At 43.6% G+C, this 25,970-nt stretch overlaps 1 protein-coding gene across 1 annotated transcript in view; it reads right to left on the reverse strand.

The window, feature by feature from the left end:
- Positions 1-25,363, reverse strand: part of BPIFC (BPI fold containing family C) — a 37,665-nt gene extending 12,302 nt beyond the window's left edge. Inside the window, exons 1-11 of the mRNA XM_052640847.1 lie at positions 25,234-25,363; positions 23,497-23,617; positions 14,685-14,813; positions 11,229-11,384; positions 11,041-11,104; positions 8,883-8,943; positions 6,436-6,527; positions 5,222-5,398; positions 4,018-4,071; positions 2,679-2,849; positions 1,965-2,032 (exon numbers count right to left, since the gene is read on the reverse strand). Of these exons, the coding sequence (XP_052496807.1) occupies positions 1,965-2,032; positions 2,679-2,849; positions 4,018-4,071; positions 5,222-5,398; positions 6,436-6,527; positions 8,883-8,943; positions 11,041-11,104; positions 11,229-11,384; positions 14,685-14,813; positions 23,497-23,617; positions 25,234-25,363 (1,223 nt within the window). The remainder of the gene's footprint in view (positions 1-1,964; positions 2,033-2,678; positions 2,850-4,017; positions 4,072-5,221; positions 5,399-6,435; positions 6,528-8,882; positions 8,944-11,040; positions 11,105-11,228; positions 11,385-14,684; positions 14,814-23,496; positions 23,618-25,233) is intronic.
- Positions 25,364-25,970: the final 607 nt, after the last annotated feature.

Genomic DNA, 25,970 nt, shown 5'->3' on the forward strand with positions numbered 1-25,970 from the left:
GCTGAGCGACAAATGCTTTCACTTTTCTGTAAATAAACATAATGCCCACTGTACCTGCAGTTTCTTACTGGTAGGAATGTTGGAGTTGAGGGTCAGCAGAAAAGCACCTTGGTCTCTCTGCAACTCAAGGTCTTTGTTACCAGCTTGCCACAGCCTGAAGTCCTGTTCTTATTAAATCCTTCCTTCTTATCCTGCCAGGAAACCAGACCCTGGCTCAACGGTAAATATTATTTCTACCTTCTCAGAGCTTGCTGCCTCAGTTGGCAGCCTTGCCCCCGGGACGTCCATCACTGCAGACTTCCAGCTCCCCTTTCTTCTCAGCCATCAGATGGAGGTCTCACCTGTACTCACAGTACTGTGACTCAGGCACACCAGCTTCCAAATTCTGTCCTTTCTCATGGCCTAGCTCAGATACTGCCAGCTCCTCACCTTCCATCCTTTTCCCCTCTCTCTTCCTGCTCTCTGGCTTCTACCCTCTCAACCATTAAAACTGCCACCTCAAAGATCACCCATCAGGGTTAAGAAATTAATCAGCCTTGATCTTCTAGAAACAGGGCTACATCATGACATCTGGAGGCCTGAAGCCTTTGGGAGTTCTTCCTCCACAAAAAACAAAAACAAACAAACAAAAATATTAAAACTGATCTTCGAAGACTGACGTGTTATAAAGTCATGGTATGGTATAGTCTGGATTGAATTCATTTTAAATTTCTTATTTTAAAATATATTAAAACATTTTCATGAGTCCCTGAAGTTTCATAGGCTCTGGGCACCATGCCTATTAATGGAGAAATCAGTCCTTCTTTGAAAACCTGGGTAAAGTTGAGGAGAAAGCCCTCATGAAATCTTTTATCTCTGGGAAACCACACTACTTTTTGCTTTTATCACTCCTTTTATTGGAAAAGCAACACAGTTATAAAATTTTTTTTTAAAAAACAGCTGACTCATAATCTCATATCCTAACACAATCCTTCATTTGTAATTCACTTTCTCGTCCAGATGGAAAGCTGTTTTACATGGTTGATTGTTGTGTCTATGCAGTTCTATATTCTGCTTATTTCATTTTGTATTATTTTCCTGAACATATTTTCCATGTTCCTACAATAGTCTTCTTAGCCATCAAGTTGACTTATGGTGATTGACTTTTCTCCTCTGTTGGTTTCCCAGTCTTTTTAGATTCTGATTTGTCTATTTTATTGCTTCCTCTTCCTCCTTTCATGAATTTAATCTGTGCCATCTGATTCTGTATGTCCTCACTCCTAGGTTGTCTGGTTCATGACTTCCACGGGCTTTATAAGGGCTAAAGAGAATGGGCTTTGAAGATGATCCTTCCCAGTGGCAGTTAGTGTTCAGTGATCTGTGTACATGACGTGCTCCAGCTCTTTCACACTGCATAGCTTGCATTTGAGAGCCAGCCAGGCCATGGGGCATGGTCTAGCTAAACTCTACACTCTAGTAATGGGATCTGAATGTTAGAGACTGAAGGTAACTCAAGAGGTGATTCTTTATGACTTCATTATTTTACAGATAAGGCAGCTGAGGTTCAAAGAGGTTAAAAGACTTGATCATGGTTCTGGAACCAGGGAGCAGGGGTTTGAAACCTCATTCCTTGACCTCAAAGTTTCATTCCCTTTCTTCAATAGCATCTATTTTAAATTTGTCGAAAAGGAAATTCATTTTTTATTGCTATACTATTAGAATGAGAATTTACATTGTAGAATAAAACTTATGCTAATTTTGTTGCCAGATTTATCTGAATATTGTTTATTGGGAAGAAAAACAATTTATAATACAATTTTCAGTTAGGTCCATACTTTGAAATTATCTGAACTGTTACAGGAGAAATGCTTAATGATTCATGTCTATTGGATGATAACTTAACCTGTATTGTGAATATTCACTTGTCTCTTGGCCTGTTGATTCACTTGTTACTACCATCCAACAGTCATATCAACTGAGCTTACCTGTTCAGAGATAAAGAGCAGATCAGTCTTTGTCCCAGAATAGCCAGGGCAACATTGGTACTAGCAACCTGCAGAGAACAAAGGCACTCATTAGTAAGATGAGTGAATTTGTCCATTTTGGCCACAAATATCACTAGCCATAGCAGAAACATAAACTTCACTTTCATCTAAAAAAATATTAAAAAGAAACAGCTCTTGAAAATACTGCCTTGCAGGTAGGAAGACTAACTATAAAGACTTTCTGTTTGAAGATCTCCTTTAAGTTATTTTTCATTTTCCTCTAATCTCTCTTTTCCATGCATGTGTATGTGTGTGTGTGTGTGTATGTTTGTGTGTGTGTGTATGTGTGTGTGTGTGTAGCATCGCACTTAGGTACATTGTTCAGTCATTTTCTCTCAGATTGCATTTGGCCTTCATCTACTCAAATAAACTTGAACTCCACCCTGATAGACTTATTTTTTAAAAAAAGAAATTTGGTTATTAATGTAACTGAAGCAGAGGAAAGGGCACACAGCATGTGGGGAAGGGTTGTGAGCTATTGAATGAGAACTGGCCTCCATAACTTCCTCTACCTCAGTCTCAACCCTGCCCCCTCCCCTAATTGATGGAGCTCATCCCATCCTTCCAAACACTTGGCAGAGCCTCCAGGTCAGTGGTCTACTGCACAGACAGGATTGATATCCATAGGCTGCCCTCCTGTCCCCACAGACTTACAAAGTCCATGGAAACGATGGTTTCCGCAGTCGAGTTCTTGGGCTGGGTGAGTATCATGATGGAGGCGGGGATGTCCAGGGTGAAGTTACCTGGTAGTAAACTGATCACAGGAGGCTCTGTTGCCGTGACCTGTACCATGAAGGGCTGGGACAAGATGTAGAGTTCTGCAATCTGTCCACATTCAGGGAAAGAGACAGAGATCGGGAGTCATGAGATGAAGAGGAGATATCACAAATCTGGGGTGGCCTGTGGTGATTAATCTTATATCATCACAGTTAGAAAAAAGGTCTTTAATAATAATACCAATAACAACATAGCAATAAGAACAGCTGGCATGTACTGAACACATACTGTGTGTCAGGCACATGTCAGGACTCTCAGTATTATTTCATTCAATCTCCACAAAATCTCTGTGAGAGAGGTTCTATCAGGATTCCCATTTCACAGCTAAAGAGAGTGAGCCTTAGAGAGATTAAGTAATTTTCTCAAGGTTTCAGGCAGATAAGTTGTAGAACTAGGGTTCAAGTCTAGGTCTATCTGACTTAAGATCCTTGCTCTAAACCCAGGATGCTACACAAGCACCTCTGGGTCCTCCATGGCAAACCTCAGCCTTTCAATACACTGTGCCCAATACTCAGGTGCCACGCCACCATGATCTTAGTAGTTGCTTTGCTAAGGTTTCAAATGGGCTCCTGGTTGCTCGGATGGTAGAGAATCTGCCTGGAATGCGAGAGACCCAGATTCGATCCCTGGGTCGGGAAGATCCCCTGGAGAAGGGAATGGCAGCCCACTCCAGTATTCTTGCCTGGAGAATTCCATGGACAGAGGAGCCTGGCCAGCTATAGCCCACAGGGTCGCAAAGAGTTGGATACAACCGAGTGGCTAACACTACTATTACTAAGGTCACAAATGTAAGCCCTGTTCCTTCCTTTCCCACTTCAACTAATTATTTCAAGTGTGGTGGAACTTACAAAAGGAGCAGAGGACTTATTCTGTGAACTTACAATGTCTTCACTAGAAACTTGCATTGTTCAGTTTGATATTTGATTAAAAGACAAAACTCTTGGGACTTCCCTGGTGGTCCAGTGGCTAAGACTCCATGCTCCCAATATAGGGGGCCTGGGTTCAGTCCCAGGTCAGGGAATGATATAGATCTCACATGCCATAGCTAAAGATCCCACATGTGGCACTATAAATAAATAAGTACTTTTTAAAGGACGAAACTCTTAAGAAGGGAAATACGGATGCAAGCTTGAACCAAAAAGGAATACAAAGTCTTCCAGAAGTAACTGCAATGAAAGCAAATACACCATTAAGGAGCCAAGCCCTGAGCACTCACCCGGGTGAGCATGTTGCCAAGGGCTTGAGAGTTGTGAGGCAAATGGTTGGAAATCTGGAAAATGAAGAACATCGTGTCACTGGAAGGTTTATACCTGGCTTGTATTTTCAGGGAAAATGCAGCATTCTCTATAATTTTTATGAATCATGAAGCCGTTGCACCAGAAATGCCTAGTGTTTGAAGGTGATCTATCATTTCATAGCCCAACCACAGGAACTCAGAGGCCCACAGAAGTAAAGTGACTTGCCCTTAGGTCACACAGGAAGTTACATCGCTTTGCAAAGTAGCTTTTAACCTTGGGAACACAGTGTACATCATATAGGTATGACCCAGATGTAAATGTTTTACAGTGGTTAACAAGAAGTCTTGTTTTATTGCCCTCATTTTCAGACATTACTGAGATAAACAATGCATAAGCAATTTATCTTCACAGATGAATGGTTTTCAAGTCTGAAACTAGAAATATCTCATTCTCAGCAGTGTCTGGGAGCTGGTGTTGCCACCAGCATTTTGAACATACGATTTATAACTACATGTATAATTTGGACCTAGAGAATGGAAAGAGTCATAAGGGATGCTCAGTGAAAGCTGTTAGTTGACTGGCTGGAGAAAGTGTTCTCATTACAAAAAGGAGGGCGTGACAAAGAGGATCAGTGAATATCTGTGCTATTCACTGATCACTGTAGATGTCAACTGTAATTACCAATAGGAGAAATCTTTATGTTGGCATAACACAAACAATAATAATAAACACGTATGGAGCATGTACTCTGTGTTAGGTATTGGCCTGAATACTTCACATATATTTAAAGCTCTTTAATGCCCAAAACAACCCTATGTGTAACAATTTATTATTACTCCCATTTTCCAAATGATGAAAATCTGGCATAGAGATGTGAGGTACATTGAAACTGCCAAAATTTCACAGGTATTCATCACAGGTAATAAGTAGTGAAGGGGGTTCTTAGTATTATTTAAGATCAATCTAGAAGAACATCAAAAGCTGAAACTGGCGGAACTGGAAAGCCAGCAACTCTCCAACTAATATCAACATTCATTCTGCAATCCCTTTATTCATGGTCCTGCTAGAAGTGATAGTGTCTACAAAGGCCCAGGAATAAGAACATAACAACCCCCGTAATGGGATACTTAAAATAAGATCAAATGTTGGTGTAGATTGTTATCATCCATTAACATTCCTCACCTCTTTTGTGGTGAGAGTGAAGCTGAAAGCCCCAGCTGTAAAATAAGCATAGGACGCAGACTTAAAGAAATATTTGGAGATCCCGACGTAGAGCATAGAGTCACTGCGTTCCGGGAGCACAAAGGGAACTGATGGGAAGGGGGGATATTGAAGACTTTTCAACGGGTAGAAAACGCCCTGTGGGGAAATAGAAAGACCAGTGTATTAGGGGAAGACTCAGCTGTGCAGGATTAAAAGCAGGTGGACCCACTCAAGCCAGAATATGGAAAATCGCAGAAACTCAGTAGGGATGAGAAAACCATGAGTCCTCTGACTCCTTGACTACGGACTATGTTTCAATGCTTTGATGACTTCTTGAGCATATCTGAGCATGTCTTGTTCACCCTAGGATGTAATCTGGTGAGCACGTCCTTTTTGGTCCCCTTCTCAGAGAAAGAAGGCAAGTGCCTGTATCTGGAGGGGACAGCTCTGGATAGTTCCCGAAGTGCCACGTAGAGAATTAGAGATGTCAAACCTCTGATCTACAAAACCCATGACTTCTGAGCATCTGGGGCATCACAGACACAAAAGGACCCAGGGTGCTACGTGGCTTAAAGAGTTTTTGTGACATTTTTAAATGCTGACCTCGTTAGCTATAGGTTGTTATTACAAAATGGTGTCTTGTGTAACATTTAACTGATTTGAATGACTGAGTCCTTGAAACACAAGTGTGTTTTGTATTTAAAAAAACAATGATATTAACTTTGGAGCAAACGAAATGTAACCACAGTTACATTTTCTAGAATCAGCAAACACCATTATTATGTGCTATTGGCCCTGACCAAGATCAGCAGCCCTCAGTTAAATTCACTAAGCTGAGAGTTAGGAATAAGTAGAAGTATCAATATTAACAACATACCGATCTGTTGAGTTCTAATAAATGCAGACTATCTTACTTGCTGGCTCTTAGCCTCAAACCTTACTCCCAGAAGTAAAGACAACATGATACTTTTCTTGAAGAAGGCAGACATATGTTACGTAATCCAAACAATCATTTACCAATCAAGAAAGTGTTCAAGAGTCTTTTAAAGGAACATAAACATGAGAGAATTCCTTGAAAGAAAATTAAATTATTGGAAGAGAACGTAGTTATATTTCCTTCTGCATATAATGTTTGTTCCTCGAATATTGGCTGTTAATGGCCAAAATCAGAACTCTGATGATGACAAAATTACCTTCAAATTCAGGTCAAAGTAATTCTCAGTAATTTCTGGGGAACTGACTAGGGAATAATCCAGCAGAGTATAGTTGTCAATCTTTCTTAAAACTAAAAAACAAAGAAAAAAGAAAATTTACATTCATACAGGTATAGTATAACCATGATTAATGTTTATCCAGAACAATATAATTCTGAACCTTCTGTTATTTAAAACAAAAATTAACTATTATCCTATTTCTTAAGTAACACTTGCTCATTGTTCAAAACTCAGGAAAAGTAGATAAATCAAAAGAAGAAAGTAAAAACTTCCATTTGTCATGTTGTCCTGAGAGAAACATCGATAAAGTTCTGGCTGTTGTTCAGTCACTAAGTTGTGTCTTGACTTTTTGTGAACCCACGGATTGCAGCACCCTAGGCGTCCCTGTCCTTCACCATCTCCTGGAGTTTACTCAAATTCATGTCCATTGGTACACCAGATTTTCGTCCATATCCTTTTATACATGCTCCCAGAAGTGAAGAAATTTGCCCACAGCAAGCTAGGACATGGGACTCTTCCCCTGGTTCTTTCCTCATCTTTCCTACATCTTCTTACTCTTTCCCTACCTCGCCAATCTATTATTTTTTATTCTTCTATCTGCATCCATTCATCAATCCATCTGTCCAGACACCATCTCTTTTCATCCCTTATTTATTAAACTACTATGAGTCAGGGACACAGAGAAGAGTCAAAGTTCCTCCCCCCAAGGAACTCGAGGCGGAACAGGAAATTAACACAATGTAATAGGAGCAGACCTATAGCTGAGCTCTGGATGCTCCGACTACAAACTGAGCCTTATAGTCTTCCTCACCTTGGCATCAATAAAGCCACTTCTTCCGGTTTTCCAGGTGCCCAGCATGAACCCTGGGGTCATCCACCCCTGACTCTTTTCGTGATCCACATTCAATGTGTCAGCAAGTACCACTGCCACTACCCTCCAGGTACATCTGGAACCTGAGCACCTCTCACCATCTTCCTCACTCCATCCAGGCGCCTCCCTTCCTTGCCCATATGGGTCACTGCAGTAATCTCTTAAGTGGTCTCCCTGCTTCCACCTTTGACCCTGTCCTATAATTAATAGAAGCCAGCATGATCTTAAAATATAAGCCAGGACATGCAAGGTGCGACCAGGACTCTCCAACAACTTCTCATCTCAGACTAAGAGCCAGCCTTTGTGATGACCTATAGAGCTCTGAAGCTCTAACCATCTGCTTTCCCCTCTTTGACCTTGTCTGCTAATACTTCCCCCTCGTTCCTTCTGTTTCCAGTATGGTCTCCTCACAGTTCCTCCAAGGCACTCAGCATGCTCCCACAGGGGCCTTTGAGCTTGAGTTTTCCTCTGACTGGAAAGTCTTTCATCCAGATTTAGGAGCAGCTGCTCCCTACTTCATTCAGGTCCTTACTCTAATGCCACTTGTTCAGGGGTGCCTTTCCCAGCCAGGCTATTTTAAACAACCCCACCCCCACCCCGGCCCCACCGCCAGCCAGTTCCTTCCCTGGTTTAGTTTTCCTCTTACCATTTATGGCAATGATACTGTAGATGTTACTAATTATCTTGCTGGCTGGCTGTCTCCTCTCACTGGCCCCACGAGGGCAGGTATTTCTGTCTCCTAGGCTTATTGCTGCATCTCCAGCACCAAGAATAGCACCCAGCCTATTCCAGGGGCTCAGCACATCACTGGGGGATGAGTGGATGGAGTGCAAAGAGATAGAAACACCCAAAGTATCATGGGAGCATTGAGGAGCTGGAACTATGCCTGAGCTGAGCCTTAAAAGATAAAGAGGAGGGAACAGGACAAGGAATGGCTGAGGGACAGGAAGCAGAAGGAGCTGTGCTTAGCACAGGTACTCAATGAATATCTCTTAAGTGAATAAATGGATGAAGAGGGGAGAAGGCTTTTCTAGGCAGAGAGGACAGCAGGGTGGGAGGCAAGGGTGTGAGGCAGGAGAAACAGTTTGATGGCTGGAGCAGCTAGAGGAGAAGGATGAAGTCCAGAGAGGTGAGAAGGAGGCAGACCATGACAGGCAGGGCTTGTAGCCCATGAAAAGGGATTTGGACTTGATCCTGAAGGCAGCTATAGGAACCGCCAAAGGGATTAGAACCAGGGGTAACTGGTCAGGATGAGCATCCATCATTCTGAAGAGGATGGATTTAGTGCCAGAGCTGGGATTCAAGCTCACGAGAGTTTAATCCTCTGCCTTGCATCTTGTCTCCCGAAGCCATCTCCTCCTGCGGTGAAGCTAGCTAACCAGCAGAAAAGAGCAGGCCCTACACACTCAGGTCAGTCCCCACATGCCCCTCCCTGCAGTGGCACTAGTTTGCAGGGGGGAAAGCAGACCGGAGAGCTGGAGCAAAGCCCACCTGGAGAGCACCTGAGTGCGGGGTGGGAGAAGAAGCACCCGGAAGAGACGGCTCTAGGACTCACCCTCCAGCATGCTGAGATTGGCATTCAGCGCCTCCACCTCACCTGTGATAATGGGACAGAGCTGGCCATAAAAGGGAAAAAAAATGCAGGTTATCACATTGTACTGGACATCTCTGTTTCAGGGCCTAGACAGTGCCCACAAAGGCCTTTCAGTGAGAAGACCTTTGGCCTTTCAGTGAGTCTCCCTTTGGACTTTCCCTTAAATGAGTTGATATCCACAAGCCTCAAGTTCCTAATGAGTGGGTGGTGTGCCACTGAATGCTGGCTCATCTTTAGAGCAACTGGGACTACACCCAGCTTGCCCCATCAAAGAACGAGCTCTTGGCTTTCCTTCCTGCAGCACAACAGGACGTGTGCCCAGTCCATGTGCTATGACACCTGGGGAACCTGCTGAGCCTTTCCTGACAGCAGGGATGCCCCTGCCTCTCACCTCCACTGTCAGGATGCCAGGCCCTGCCCCGGGGGAGTTAGAGCAGGGACTTGACTTCCTCGCTGGCCTGCTTTGAGAGCTCATTTGATCAGACATCTACTTAGATCAGAACCCCTTTGGGAATCAGAAAAGCAATCCTGAATCACTCCCAAGCACATCTGTAGGAAGGAGGAAAAGTACCAAGGTGGGTGCCACGTGCTAGGCATGTGCTGAATGCTCAGTGTGGGGGTTACGAGCAGAGGCTCAGGAGCCTGACTGCCTGGCGTTGGATGCCTTGGCAAGTTCCTTGTACTCCTTTGCCTCAGTTCCCCCATCTGCAACCTGTGGACGATAATAGCATCTGCTATGTCATAAGCATTCAATGAATGTTAGTGATTGTTAACCCCATTTTGTCTTCACTACAGTCCTGAGAGGCAGGCACTACTGTCCTTTATTTACAGATGGGAAAACTGAAGCTTAGAGAAGGTGAGCAAGTAGATCAGCAGGATTTGAAATCTGGTCTGACATGGCTAGACCACTGTGGTCGGAGCACTCCTGTCCTTTTCCAGTGACACAGAGGGAACCCTAGAAGCAAAGCATCTATGAGCTCTATATCATATATAAACTCCAGGTAAACTTAACTATCGGCTTCTTGTTGGAGGCCAAAGGACCATGACTTGTTTTGAAAGATGGATGAGCAAGGGTGGGGTCTCTTAAGGTGACAGCTCTCTTTCCCAGCCTCTCTTTAATATGCACATTCGCTGGCACTCAGCAAATTTCAGGTCAGGATGGAGAAAGATAGGAAAGCTTCAGCATCCTTGGGCCAGCCGGGCAACCTTGTTGGACAAGCTGCTTAATGTTCCTGTGTGTCGATTTCCTCATCAACGTTCATTATGCACCTCCTGCCTTCTGAGCACTGAATTCAACACAAGGAGGATGGAGATAGCCAGACATCACCCTTGCCCCTCTTTTCCAGGGATGAATCTCCTTTCTCTTCCCTGTCCTCCTCACTCCTCTCCTTGTCTCTCCAGAAACATGTGAAGTGTTCAGGGAAGATACTGACAGGATTGGAAAGAGGGCTCACCACCAATTCCAGCTTTTCCTTCTTCAAATGCTGACTTCTGGAATCAGGAAGTCACCTTAACTTATACTATTTCACTTGGCTGGAAATATCCATTTTTTTCTCCCATTCCTTACCTATTCAAATCCCACCTGTAATGCAAGGCCAAGTTCAAGTCCTGCACCCTCCAAAAATATCAACAGGATCTATTTATTTAATTTTTCCATTTCTCTGAACCCCTTCACTTCAATCTAAGGACAACATAGGTATGTACAAGATTCAAACACTTATTCAGTTAGTTTCACAAGTCTGAACTGGGTTTTCCTAAGCAGATGAGCTTATTCCTTTTTCATATCCCCAACAGACTCCAACCTAGTGCTGGGCATGCAGTAGGCACACAATAAACCAAATCTTTTTGACTGTTTCCCCACCCTGAGGTTAAGATTTGAGGGAAGGAGTGCTGTTTTACTTATCTCTATACCTCTAGCACCAAGCATAGTATTTGGCACATAGCAGGCACTTGAGAAACTATTAAGCTGCAAAGGGGAATGTTTATGAAAGTGCCTTGGGGAGTGCTTAGCACACAGTTGGGGGCTCAGGCAAGGTTTATTGACTTAGAGATCATCAAAGCATGGTAGAACTGCTGCTGGCAGCATGTCACTGTGGCTGGATAATCTTTAAGGACTTACCATTTCATTTAATTTCTTTAAAATGGGTTTCTCCATGGGCTCAGCAAAGGAGTTGTATAGGACACTAGGAAAAAAAAATTTTTTAAAGCTTATGCAGAATCATATCTGCCAGTTAATAACCACCCCTAGGAGCTGCCTGAGAATCCAGCCACAGCCTGGCCACTTCCCACCAGGGTTCCCTCGCTCACCTGAGCTCTCCAGAAAATGAGACGTCGGCATGGCTCACTTGAGCATAGCAGTCTTGGAGCTTCAGGATCGGGTGACCAAAGTCATTTCGGGACAGGACAACTATACCAGTGAAATAGACCCCAGAGAGAAACAGGTCAGCTGCTCCTGTGTCTTGGCTATTGAGAGAAAAAGTGCAAGGTTACCCAAGCCTGGGCAGGGGTGGAGGTGGATCTTGTTCCTCTGAATCTACGCCCATAGGAGGGCTTACCCATAGGCTATAAGCCCCAGGAGGGCAGGAACATCATCACCTCTGGATTCCTGGCACTTAACAACAGATAGGAGTGGAGCTGAATGGATATTTACTGAATAAATGAAATAACAAATATGTGAATGGTGACAGCTCTAGGCACCTTGTACGTATTTCATCCTGAGTGCTCTGGCCCCCATCGTGGTTGGGCGTGTTTTAATATTAACCACAGTTCATATATGAAGCTTGTTTGGAGGGAGAACATAGGGGTAAAGTGGCCACAGCTTATTTAGGACGGGCATCTAGATGGGAAGGCGACACTTAGATGTCATCTGTGAACCCCTTGATGGAGGTTCATCTCCAGGCCCCAGGATTTACCTTGTGGCTTGACACAGAATAAGCACTCAATCTATGGTTGATAAGTCAGCAAGGAAATCAATAATACATGAATCTCTGCTTCTTATGAGGGAAAATGTCATTTTTCTACTGTCTATAAGACTAGAGTTCTTGAGAGGGAGATGAGTGGTATTCAGTACCATTCATAAACAGATGCAGTAGGCACTCAGTAAATGGATGCTGAACGACCAAATGGGTGAATGAATGTGTTATCTTGGGGCATCAACCAAGGCAGACCTAAACATTACACTCAGGATAGTGACTTGCACATAGTAGGCAGTTTGTAAGTGTACCTTGAATCTGATCCTTTCTTTCTATAGAAGAGTGCAAAGGCCTTTTGGTAGGGAGAATTGGTCTCAAGCTGACTACCCTCCTCCAACCTCCTTATGAGGTAGGAAGGCTTATTTCTAAGCAGTTGTCCTTACAGTTAGGGAAGCATGTTCAAAGACTAGCTCAAGGTCAGATGGTGATTCACTGGGACTCTGAAATGTTAAGCTCATGTCAATGCCTCTAACAGTCAGGGACTTCTAGCTCTTAGGATATCTTAAATGGCACATTGATCAGTGGCTCTGCCACTGATGCTTTTCAGGCCCCTCTCCCTTGTCCCCAGAAAAGATATTCTGTTTTAAATCTCTCTTTGAAGAATGCACTTGAGAAAGATGGTTAATGTTAGGTAGTTCAGTTCAGTTCAGTCGCTCAGTCGTGTCCGACTCTTTGTGACCCCATGAATTGCAGCACACCAGGCCTCCCTGTCCATCACCATCTCCCGGAGTTCACTCAAACTCACGTCCATCGAGTCAGTGATGCCATCCAGCCATCTCATCCTCGGTCGTCCCTTTCTCCTACTGCCCCCAATCCCTCCCAGCATCAGAGTCTTTTCCAATGAGTCAACTCTTCGCATGAGGTGGCCAAAGTACTGGAGTTTCAGCTTCAGCATCATTCCCTCCAAAGAAATCCCAGGGCTGATCTCCTTCAGAATGGACTGGTTGGATCTCCTTGCAGTCCAAGGGACTCTCAAGAGTCTTCTCCAACACCACAGTTCAAAAGCATCAATTCTTTGGCACTCAGCGTTCTTCACAGTCCGACTCTCACATCCATACATGACCACAGGAAAAACCATAGCCTTGACTAGACGGACCTTAGTCGGCAAAGTAACGTCCCTGCTTTTGAATATGCTATCTAGGCAAATTGGAAGTGGTCAAACAAGAGATGGCAAGAGTGAACGTCGACATTCTAGAAATCAGCGAACTAAAATGAACTGGAATGGGTAAATTGAACTCAGATGACCATTATATCTACTACTGCGGGCAGGAATCTCTCAGAAGAAATGGAGTAGCCATCATGGTCAACAAAAGAGTCTGAAATGCAGTACTTGGATGCAATCTCAAAAATGACAGAATGATCTCTGTTCGTCTCCAAGGCAAACCATTCAATATCACAGTTATCCAAGTCTATGCCCCAACCAGTAATGCTGAAGAAGCTGAAGTTAACGGTTATATGAAGACCTACAAGACCTTTTAGAACTAATACCCCAAAAAGATGTCCTTTTCATTATAGGGGACTGGAATGCCAAAGTAGGAAGTCAAGAAACACCTGGAGTAACAGGCAAATTTGGCCTTGGAATGCGGAATCAGGCAGGGCAGAGACTAATAGAGTTTTGCCAAGAAAATGCACTGGTCATAGCAAACACCCTCTTCCAACAACACAAGAGAAGACTCTACACATGGACATCACCAGATGGTCAACACCAAAATCAGATTGATTATATTCTTTGCAGCCAAAGATGGAGAAGCTCTATACAGTCAGCAAAAACAAGACCAGGTGCTGACTGTGGCTCAGATCATGAACTCCTTATTACCAAATTCAGACTTAAATTGAGGAAAGTACAGAAAACCACTAGACCTTTCAGGTATGACTTAAATCAAATCCCTTATGATTATACAGTGGAAGTGAGAAATAGATTTAAGGGCCTAGATCTGATAGATAGAGTGCCTGCTGAACTATGGAATGAGGTTTGTGACATCGTACAGGAGACAGGGATCAAGACCATCCCCATGGAAAAGAAATGCAAAAAAGCAAAATGGCTGTCTGGGGAGGCCTTACAAATAGCTGTGAAAAGGAGAGAGGCAAAAAGCAAAGGAGAAAAGGAAAGATATAAGCATCTGAATGCAGAGTTCCAAAGAATAGCAAGAAGAGATAAGAAAGACTTCTTCATCGATCAATGCAAAGAAATCGAGGAAAACAACAGAATGGGAAAGACTAGAGATCTCTTCAAGAAAATTAGAGTTAGGTAGTTAGACTAGGAAAAAGGAGTCCAAAATAGTGGTGGTTAAAGGACAAAGAAAGGAAAAAGCCTGCAAAAACAGAACAGAGTAAGGTCTGAGAACCAGAAAGAAAACATCAAGTGAAACAAACAGCCCTCCTGGCTAGCCCAATTTACATAGGGCAGGCTCAGGGGGAAGAGAAAAAACATAAAAAGACAAGCCAAAATTGAGCCTCTCTCTTCTCTTCTCTTTGCTTCTTTTGGGTCTTCCCACCCTTACACCTCGAGGACATATTTTCCTTTGCTTGCCAAATAAAACTGAGCTGTAACATGGGTCTGCCATTTAAACTGAGCTGTAACCAAGCTGTAACACTGGTCCAACCATCGCTTCAAAGTTTTGCTGTGGCGAGACAGAACCGAGGAAATTACACACTCCCCTGTCAGTTAATGACTGAGGGACAGAAGCCTAAATACATTGGCAAACATGTAGAGTTTTTATGTTTATCTCCATTTCCCCCCAAAATAGCAGCAGAATACTGCTGTGGAATACTTTTTCAGTGGAATACTTACAAAAGTGCAGACTTGACTTCCCAGTCTGTGCTGATGTTGGTAGTTCCATGGTTGGTCAGAGCCCTGATTCCAACACCAGGAACAAAGGTGAGTGAAGTATTTGGAAATGAAAAGGCATTGATTTTTATGCTATAAAACAAGAAACAGAAAAATTAGTGCAACTCTTGTAGCACATATTTCAGTAAGGCAAAACCCAAAATGCAGCTGTAGAACTCCTGAGAGGAACAGGCAATTGTGAATTCCTATAGAGGAAGGGGGGCTTCCCTGGGGGCTCAGATGGTAAAGAATCCACTTGCAATGCAGAAGACCCCAGTTCAATCCCTGGGTCTGGAAGATTCCCCTAGAGAAGTGACTGGCAACCCACTCCAGTACACTTGCCTGGACAATCCCATGGACTGAGGAGCCTGATGGGCTACAGTCTATGGGGTCACAAAGAGTCGGACACGACTGAGTGACTAACGCTTGCTTGTAGGTAGAGGAAGGATCCTCAGGTCTGCACTGCAGTCTCAGGGCACTAATTCCCTTCAGACCCTTGGCAGGAAGTCCCTTGTATCTAGTGGAGGGGAGAAATGAGCAGGTTTAGAAGCAAATTTTCAGGTAATCAGTCTCCTTCTTTAGTTTCTCTAAAGACAGAATATTGCCATCAGGATCTTTCCCCTCAGCTGTTTCAGTATTTCTCAATGGGGGGAACATTCATATTTTGGATGGGACAATTATTTTTTATAAAGGACTGTTGGCAGTATATTTGGCATATGTATTACTCCTTGGGAGAAAAGTTATGATCAACCTAGATAGCATATTCAAAAGCAGAGACATTACTTTGCCGACTAAGGTCCGTCTAGTCAAGGCTATGGTTTTTCCAGTAGTCATGTATGGATGTGAGAGTTGGACTGTGAAGAAGGCAGAGCACCGAAGAATTGATGCTTTTGAACTGTGGTGTTGGAGAAGACTCTTGAGCGTCCCTTGGACTGCAAGGAGATCCAACCAGTCCATTCTGAAGGAGACCAACCCTGGGATTTCTTTGGAAGGAATGATGCTAAAGCTGAAACTCCAGTACTTTGGCCACCTCATGTGGAGAGTTGACTCATTGGAAAAGACTCTGATGCTGGGAGGGATTGGGGGCAGGAGGAGAAGGGGACGACAGAGGATGAGATGGCTGAATGGCATCACCAACTCTATGGACGTGAGTTTGAGTGAACTCCGGGAGTTGGTGATGGACAGGGAGGCCTGACGTGCTGCAATTCATGGGGTCGCAAAGAGTTGGACATGACTGAGTGACTGAACTGAACTGAACCAACTAAATGCCAATAGTTCCCCATCCCTCACAATCATCAGGACAGTAAACAGCCTGCCTTCCTTCCAAATGCCCTCTTATGTGGACAGTATCTTCCCTAGTTGAGAAACTTACTTTAGAGCATGAACTCTTCCTAAGGATTCTCTGAGTGGTCACTGGTCACACAGGTAATTAGAGGCAGTAGGTGTGCCAGGCTGCAACAGCACAGGAGCAGCCTAGAGGAGCTACCCCATGCCCGAGGTCAGGGGCGGCAGCTGAGAGGAGCTACCCCACGACCGAAGTCAGGGGCAGCAGATGAGACAAGCTACCCCACATCCAAGGAGCAGTGGCTGTGTGGGCACAGTAGGGCTGAGAGGAGCTACTCCATGTTCAAGGTCAGGAGGGGTGGCTGTGAGGAGATCCCCCTTGTCCAAGGTAAGGAGCAGTGGCTGCGCTTTGCTGGAGCAGCCGTGAAGAGATACCGCACCTCCAAGGTAAGAGAAACCCAAGTAAGATGGTAGGTGTTGCAAGAGGGCATCAGAGGGCAGACACACTGAAACCATAATCACAGAAAACTAGTCAATCTGATCACATGGACCACAGCCTTGTCTAACTCAATGAAACTAAGCCATACTGTGTGGGGCCACCCAAGACGGGTGGGTCATGGTGGAGATGTCTGACAGAATGTGGTCCACTGGAGAAGGGAATGGCAAACCACTTCAGTATACTTGCCTTGAGAACCCCATGAACAGTATGAAAAGGCAAAATGATAGGATACTGAAAGAGGAACTCCCCAGTTGGTAGGTGCCCAATATGCTACTGGAGATCAGTGGAGAAATAACTCCAGAAAGAATCAAGGGATGGAGCCAAAGCAAAAACAATACCCAGTTGTGGATGTAACTGGTGATAGAAGCAAGGCCCAATGCTATAAAGAGCAATATTGCATAGGAACCTGGAATGTCAGGTCCATGAATCAAGGCAAATTGGAAGCGGTCAAACAAGAGATGGCAAGAGTGAACGTTGACATTCTAGGAATCAGAGAACTAAAATGGACTGGAATGGGTAAATTTAACTCAGATGACCATTATATCTACTACAGCGGGCAGGAATCCCTTAGAAGAAATGGAGTAGCCATCATGGTCAACAAAAGAGTCTGAAATGCAGTACTTGGATGCAATCTCAAAAATGACAGAATGATCTCTGTTCGTCTCCAAGGCAAACCATTCAATATCACGGTAATCCAAGCCTATGCCCCGAACAGTAACTCTGAAGAAGCTGAAGTTGAAAGGTTCTATGAAGACCCACAAGACCTTTTAGAATTAACACCCCAAAAAGATGTCCTTTTCATTATAGGGGACTGGAATGCAAAAGCAGGAAGTCAAGAAACAAGAGTAACACTCAAATTTGGCCTTGGAGTACAGAATGAAGCAGGGCAAAGGCTAATAGAGCTTTGCCAAGAGAACGCACTGGCCATAGCAAACACCCTCTTCCAACAACACAAGAGAAGACTCTACACATGGACATCACCAGATGGTCAACACCAAAATCAGATTGATTATATTCTTTGCAGCCAAAGATGGAGAAGCTCTATACAGTCAGCAAAAACAAGACCAGGTGCTGACTGTTGCTCAGATCATGAACTCCTTATTACCAAATTCAGACTTAAATTGAGGAAAGTACAGAAAACCACTAGACCCTTCAGGTATGACTTAAATCAAATCCCTTATGATTATACAGTGGAAGTGAGAAATAGATTTAAGGGACTAGATCTGATAGACAGAGTTCCTGATGAACTATGGACGGAGGTTCGTAACATTGTACAGGAGACAGGGATCAAGACCATCTCCATGGAAAAGAAATGCAAAAAAGCAAAATGGCTGTCTGGGGGAGGCCTTACAAATAGCTGTGAAAAAAAGAGAAGCAAAAAGTAAAGAAGAAAAGGAAAGATGTAGGTATCTGAATGCAGAGTTCCAAAGAATAGGAAGGAGAGAAAAGAAAGCCTTCCTCAGTGATCAATGCAAAGAAACAGAGGAAAACAACAGAATGGGAAAGACTAGAGATCTCTTCAAGAAAATTAGAGATACCAAGGGAATATTTCATGCAAAGATGGGCTCGATAAGGGACAGAAATTGTACGGACCTAACAGAAGCAGAAGATATCAAGAAGAGGTGGCAAGAATACACAAGAGAACTGTAGAAAAAAGATCTTCATGACTAAGATAATCACGAGGGTATAATCACTCACCTAGAGCCAGACATCCTGGAATGTGAAGTCAAGTGGGCCTCAGAAAGCATCACTATGAACAAAGCTAGTGGAGGCGATGGAATTCCAGTTGAGCTGTTTCAAATCCTGAAAGATGATGCTGTGAAAGTGCTGCACTCAATATGCCAGCAAATTTGGAAAACTCAGCAGTGGCCACAGGACTGGAAAAGGTCAGTTTTCATTCCAATCCCAAAGAAAGGCAATGCCAAAGAATGCTCAGACTACCACACAATTGCACTCATCTCACATGCTAGTAAAGTAATGCTCAAAATTCTCCAAGCCAGGCTTCAGCAATATGTGAACCGTGAATTTCCTGATGTTCAAGCTGGTTTCAGAAAAGGCAGAGGAACCAGAGATCAAATTGCCAACATCCGCTGGATCATGGAAAAAGCAAGAGAGTTCCAGAAAAACATCTATTTCTGCCTTATTGACTATGCCAAGGCCTTTGACTGTGTGGATCACAATAAACTGTGGGAAATTCTGAAAGAGATGGGAATACCAGACCACCTGACCTGCCTCTTGAGAAACCTATATGCAAGTCAGGAAGCAACAGTTAGAACTGGACATGGAACAGCAGACGGGTTCCAAACAGGAAAAGTGAAGTCACTCAGTCGTGTCCGACTCTTTGTGACTCCATAGACTACAGCCTGCCAGGCTCCTCTGTCCATGGGATTTTCTAGGCAATAGTACTGGAGTGGATTGCCATTTCCTTCTCCAGGGGATCTTCCCAACCCAGGGCTCAAACCCGGGTCTCCTGCATTGTAGACAGAGGCTTTACCATCTGAGCCACCAGGGAAGTCCAATAGGAAAAGGAGTACGTCAAAGCTGTATATTGTCACCCTGCTTATTTAACTTATATGCAGAGTACATCATGAGAAACGCTGGGATGGAAGAAGCACAAGCTGGAATCAAGATTGCCGGGAGAAATATCAATAACCTCAGATACACAGATGACCCCACCCTTGTGGCAGAAAATGAAGAGGAACTAAAAAGCCTCTTGATGAAAGTGAAAGAGGAGAGTGAAAAAGTTGGCTTAAAGCTCAACATTCAGAAAACGAAGATCATGGCATCTGGTCCCACCACTTCATGGGAAATAGATGGAGAAACAGTGGAAACAGTGTCAGACTTTATTTTTGGGGGCTCCAAAATCACTGCAGATGGTGATTGTAGCCATGAAATTAAAAGACACTTACTCCTTGAAAGGAAAGTTATGACCAACCTAGATAGAATATTCAAAAGCAGAGACATTACTTTGCCAACAAAGTTCCATCTAGTCAAGGCTATGGTTTTTCCAGTGATCATGTATGGATGTGAAAGTTGGACTGTGAAGAAAGCTGAGTGCTGAAGAATTGATGCTTTTGAACTGTGGTGTTGGAGAAGACTCTTGAGAGTCACTTGGACTGCAAGGAGATACAACCAGTCCATCCTAAAGGAGATCAGTCCTGTGTGTTCATTGGATGGACTGATGTTGAAGCTGAAACTCCAGTACTTTGGCCACCTCATGCGAAGAGTTGACTCACTGGAAAAGACCCTGATGCTGGGAGGGATTGGGGGCAGGAGGAGAAGGGGACGACCGAGGATGAGATGGCTGGATGGCATCACTGACTCGATGGACGTGAGTCCGAGTGAACTCCGGGAGTTGGTGACGGACAGGGAAGCCTGGTGTGCTGCGATTCATGGGTTTGCAAGGAGTCGGACACGACTGAGTGACTGAACTGACCTGAACTGAGGTGGCATGCAACTGACACAGTTCGATGGCCATGTGCCTTATGATAAGTTATGATTATGACCATTGATTGAGCAATTGCTATCTGCTTAGTTACTGGAGTAAGCACTTTACATGCATTAGCTCATCTTAATAATGCATAATCCTAGGAGGCCACTGCTGATTTTGTGATCTGCCATTCAGTGATGAAAAGATGAGAAACTTGGCTGAAGTCATACATAAGTGGTAGAGCCAGACCTGGAAGCCTCCATCTGTCGTGAGGCCTCTTAACCACTAAGCTATAGCACTACAGATATCATGCAAAGGACACTCCGCTTGGAGCCAAGTTTTCTGCTAGCAGTATGGCTTTAGCGAAGACACTTAAACTCTTCCAGTCAATCACTTAAAAGAAGAGTGTCTCATGGGAAGGTTGGGAAGACTAATGAGATCATCTGTATATAACTGTTGCGCAGGAGAAAGCATTGTTATGAACTAAGATTAGGGAAAATTTTTAAACGTGACGGTCAAAAAGAAATGATTATTCACTACTTCCTCTTTTTGGCATCTTCTCCTATCTATCCTCTGTCAAATGTCCTGAGTATCACTGTGGGAAGACAATGGTAAAGACTATCGTATCTTGGAAATATTTTCATTTTGATACATATAGGTCTAACACATTCTTTGTAATTGCTACAGAGTAATCCAAGCTGTGGATTAAAAAAACATCATTGCTTTGTGTTTGGACATCTAGGATGTTTGCATATCTCTGTATTATAGACAATGCCACAGTGAACATCCTCATTCATGCTGTTTGTGTATATGCTTCTCTAGAGAGGAGACGTGGAGTTGTTGGGTCAAAGAGCACACCTAAAAATATTCTTGCAAATCATCTCCTAAAATAGCACTGCCTGATAGAAATACAATGTGAGCCATATATGTAGTTTAACATTATCTAGTAGTATTAAAAATGGAAATATTATCATTTCAATATGTAACCAATATATGAGAGACCTTATTTTCCTTTTTAGAAAATAAGCCTTCAAAATATGACATGCTTTATACTCATGATACACTTCAATCTAGATACTGAATTTTCATCAAAATTATTTTGTTGTTGTTTAGTCACTAAGTTGTGTCCAACTCTTTGCAACCCCATGGACTGTAGCCCACCAGGCTCCTCTGTCCATGGAATTCTCCAGGCAAGAATACTGGAATGGGTTACCATTCCCCTCTCCAGGGGATCTTCCTGACCCAGGAATCGGACCTGGGTCTCATGCATTGCAAGTGGATTCTTTACTGTTTGAGCCACCAGGGAGGCCCCTTATCAAAAATACTTGACTGTATTTAGAGCTGATAAACTTTTCAGCTGAAAAAATAAAAAAATACAGTTCTCAGTTGTACTGGTCATATCTCAAGGGCTCAGTAGTCAAATGAGGCCAGCAGCTCCTGTTTGGACAGCCAGCTCTGAAATCATTGTCCCAGTTTATCTGCTCCCACTAGCAATGCATGAGAACACCTGTTTCTCCTCATCTCTAACTTTGCTTTATCTTATGGGAGTCACCCTGGATTTTTCTGCTGTGGCATTATCATCAGTGTAATTAAATCATCAGTTTTGTAAATGCGTATTTAATGCTCATCTCTCCCACTGAACACTAAGAGCATATCTGGGTCATTCTCTGCAGTAGGTCCTATGCCTAGAACAAAGCCTTAGTACACTGTAGGTGCCCAGCAAACCCTTGTCGGATGGCTGTGGTGCTGTGGGGGTGGTTTAGTCACTAGGCAGTGTCCGGCTCTTGCGACCTCATGGACTGTAGCTGGCCAAGCTTCTCTGTCCGTGGGATTCTCCAGGCAAGAATACTGGAGTGGGCTGCCATTGAATAACTGTAGAGCATCTGCCATGTTAGCCCATGAGGCAACTGAGGCCAGAGGCAGAGTTAAGGATGGGGGAGGAGAAAAATATAAGACAGTTGTATTCTGATGAAACTGTGGGGCTTCGACAGGATTCTTCCACTGCTTCATTAGAGCTTATTAGTTGTGAGACAAGAATGAACCCCTAGTTCATCTAAGTCGCTCTCATTTTCTGTTGTATACAGCCAAACCTTACTCCTAATTCGTGCGATCACACACAGACACGCCAGGGAACCGAAAGGTCTCTGCTTTAAACTATCTCTATTGTCGTTCCAAAACACCTGATGGTTGTTACAGATCACCAGTCACACCTCGCGGGAAACTCGCGGTCGATGCCTTGAGCTGGTGGGAGCCTAAGTGCAAGAGCAGCGTCTGCGTCAGGAACTCTGGGTGAGTCTGGAAGCCGCCTCTGCCCCACTGCCGTGTTAAGGTCTGTGCCCGCAGCAGGTGGACTTGTACCTCGCCAGGCACAAACAGTGCTGGGTGCAAGGCACTGTGCGAGGAGCACTGTTCCTGAAAATCTCTGCCCCTTCCCCCAGTTTCTGATGTTGCACCTGCTTCCTACCTACCCCTTGAGAGTGCCCCACCTTCCTCCCATGGGGAGAATGTGTCTTCAGAGTGCAGGCTCTCCTCCTCCATTCCTTGACTGATGAATAAAATTTCTGCTCTGCTGAACCTGGTCTCAGCTGACAAGAGCAGCACTGGACAAGAGAAGGACCCAGTTGGGGTCCTCCCAGTGTAAGAGGGAGGGTAACAGTATAACCTCAAAACCCTATGCTGGGTGAAACAAGGATCTGGATCAATGTGGCAATTTTGTTGTTCTTACATTGATGGTCTTACACTATTATTAAGTCTATCAAACTAATCCATGTTCAGCAGCTTCAGATTCTATGAAGTATCTTCACATTTGTTATAACATCTGACTTTTACTGTTTACTGATTTTGATATTTGATTTAATTGCTGTAATGTGGTAGAATGGTAGAAAAGATTGTAACTGCCACCAGAATTCTTCTTAGGAAAAGCAGAGAAAATTACTTGGAAAAGCGTTTAGGAAGATTATTTGGTACTCAGGAGTGGGTGGAACCGCTACACATGAAAGCAGGGGAAGAAACTTACATTGCTCCAGAGAAGGAGGGGAGGTCTAGAGAGCAAGAGGGCAGAAGGCCATGTGCCTTGTAACCCATTCCTATGACCTCTGATGCCTTGACTAAACTTTACTAAAGTAGGTTAAGACTTGATGAGAGTAGAGTATGAAACTGAGATTGACCCTGCATCCAGGTTTATGGGGGTAAGCAATGGAACGAACAAGAACTTCATTTAGAATCGTGGGGACAAGGTGGCCACAGCTGGCATCTGCATTCAGTTACAGTTCTCATTTTAGGGATGCGGAGAGGACATTGAGACTCTGAGCAGATGTGTCAGGGGCACGCAACGAGCACGCAGCAGAGGTGTGACTTGGCCCCACATGTTCTGACCCAAATAGAACACGCTTGGTCAACTCCAGGACCCCTCTTGTTTGGGGGAGTCATCTGATAAGCCTGTCACCAAACCTTGGTTAACTTCTCTGTCCTGGTGTTACATCAGGACTCTTGGTGGCATAGCCACAACCCTGAGATTTTAAAGATTAATTTCACTGCTAAAAATGCTCTTCTCTTTTACTTACTTGGTAAAATTGTAGTTCACATAATCGATTTTCAGAAATTCAAGAGACTCAGAACCTTTTAAATCTGGGAGCTTTCTTTCCTTGGCCATTTGTTCAATCATCTCCATTCCAGCTTGAACAGCTGTGAAGCAACCAAAGAAAATGATTATTTTTTAATTAAAAATTTTAATTGGACTTTTTAAACTGTTTATTTGTTTTTTTGGTCACACCATGTGGCATGTAGATCTTAGTTCCCCAACTAGGGAACAAACCTAAGTCCTCTGCGTTGGAAGTACAGAGCTTTAAGCACTGGATTGCCAGGGAAGCCCCAGAAAATGTTTATTGATAAAAAAGATGATGATGGCACAATATCATTAAACACATAAGTGAAATTTATTAAGTAAAATCATGCTCCTAGATACTTAGAAAACAAGATTCTTGCAAGATGCGTATTATCGTCCCCACTTTGTAGAAGAAAACACTAGTCCTCAGAGAGGCTCCTGGAATTGTCCGAGACCCCAGAGTTAACAGCATGAGAATATGTTAACACAGGACAGTGTTAGGAAAAATGTAAAGTATCATTATTATCTTGTTTTGCAGATGAAGAAACTGAACCTCAAAGAGGTTAAGTCTTGCCTAAGTCACACAGCTAAGAACTGGGGGAGACCATAGTCAAATCTGGGCAATTTGACTCCAGAGTTTGTGCCTGATGGCCAGTTCCAGAAAATTATACTACATTGTCCTCTTTCTCTCCCAGATTCTTTAAATTCAGGAATTTTGGATCTGAGATCCTTGGACTATTAGGAACTCTTCAACCCCCTAAAATTCTAATAAAATATTATAAGGTATGTGTGTGTGTGTGTCCATCTAATTTTTCAGGGGAGAGGGTTCACATTTTCATCTTATTCTCAAAAGATACCAGCACCCCTCAGAATTGAGTAACCACTGCTTTTGTTTAATACTGGAATAAGCCCATCTTTATATAATAGCACCACCGAACACACTTCTCTGAGCTTGTAGAGGGATAGAGTCCTCCTGCCCATCAGAATGCTTGAGAAAAGTAATTCACACAATAACAAAGAATGATCTTTTCATTTTAACCTTCTCAAGGAGGAAGCTTTGTTTTCACTCCTTTCGTTTCAGCTTAAGCTCATTTCCACTTTTCTATTCTTGTCGGAAATTATGAAGAGCAGATTTATCCTCTATAATACTGTGAATAGCATAGTAATATGGAGATTTAAAGACAGAGGTAAAGGATAGAAAGATGGAACCGAAAGCACTCACAGACAGCTTAGGTTTGAATCTCAACACTTTGGCTCACTAGCTTGCGTGACTCTGCAAGTTACAAAATCTCCCTGTCCTTCACTTTCCTCATCTATAACATGGGGATGTTAGCAACTGTGGAGGTATCTGTTCACCCATGTGAAAATAAAGTAGGTAATCTTCATTGGGAATTTGCTATTGCAAGATTCTGTTCCGAGTGCTTTTTACGCCCAAGATGTTCACTGTGTATGCATGTGCAGGGGAAAGAGGGGTGGCGGGTGGAATACGAGTCTGTGGCTGTATTTAGATATGCCTATTGTCAAGAGGATTATTTTTCAAGCAACACTTTTCCCTCAGCCTTCTTAACATCTCTGGATCAGCCCACTGCCGAGCTTGTATCAGTCATGAGATACCCCAATATGAGCTTCTGGATTTGGGTCAAAGACTCCACTTGGGAGGTGAGTACAGCCTCGCTTCTGAAAGCATCCAACTTACCATAGTCCAGGGCCCGCTGAGTAGCCCTCGCCTTGATTCCAGGGTAAATGGCCTGGGCAGATGAGATGTAGAGATTCCACAGGAGGATACAACCCCAGAGGACTTGGACTTGGGCCATCTTTGTACACATCTGCAATTAGCCAACATGTAGAGTTCCTTTATTATGCTTTCTCATTGCCCAGTCCAACCTAGCACTTCTAGGTTTTCTTATTTTCATTGCTTACTTCCAGAACTCACTCACTCACTCACTCCATCCATCCATCCATCCATCTAACCATCCATCCAGTGATCATTTATTGAACACACCAGAATGTGTTCCAGGCACTGAAGATGTAGAGATGACCCATGTGTGACCTCTGACCTTTTCTTTCCACAGAATAGTGGGTGAATCAGACATAAACATACAGATAATTGTAACACAGTAAGATATAATGCAATGCAATACAAGAGTCTTACAATAAATGTAACAACTTGGATATGTCTTGGGAAGGATATGCTTTGGATACAGAAGTGGGATGGAGGCATTCTTGACTTCTAGAACAAACGAGTCAGGAGTTTGGAAAGGTGGCCTCAGTGGATGTGAGACAACCACTTATCTGCTTTCTTCATCCCTGTTGACTCTCCTTTGCCCACAGGACAAACAGGTTTAAGCTCTTAGCATGGCAATCAAGGCCTTTCATAACTGGCTCCGGACTTCTTCCATGCTCCCGGCCCACCTCTCCTATCTAAGTGGGGGT

The sequence above is a fragment of the Budorcas taxicolor genome, chromosome 5 (genome assembly GCF_023091745.1).
Source record: "Budorcas taxicolor isolate Tak-1 chromosome 5, Takin1.1, whole genome shotgun sequence".
NCBI classification, from domain to species: Eukaryota; Metazoa; Chordata; class Mammalia; order Artiodactyla; family Bovidae; genus Budorcas; species Budorcas taxicolor.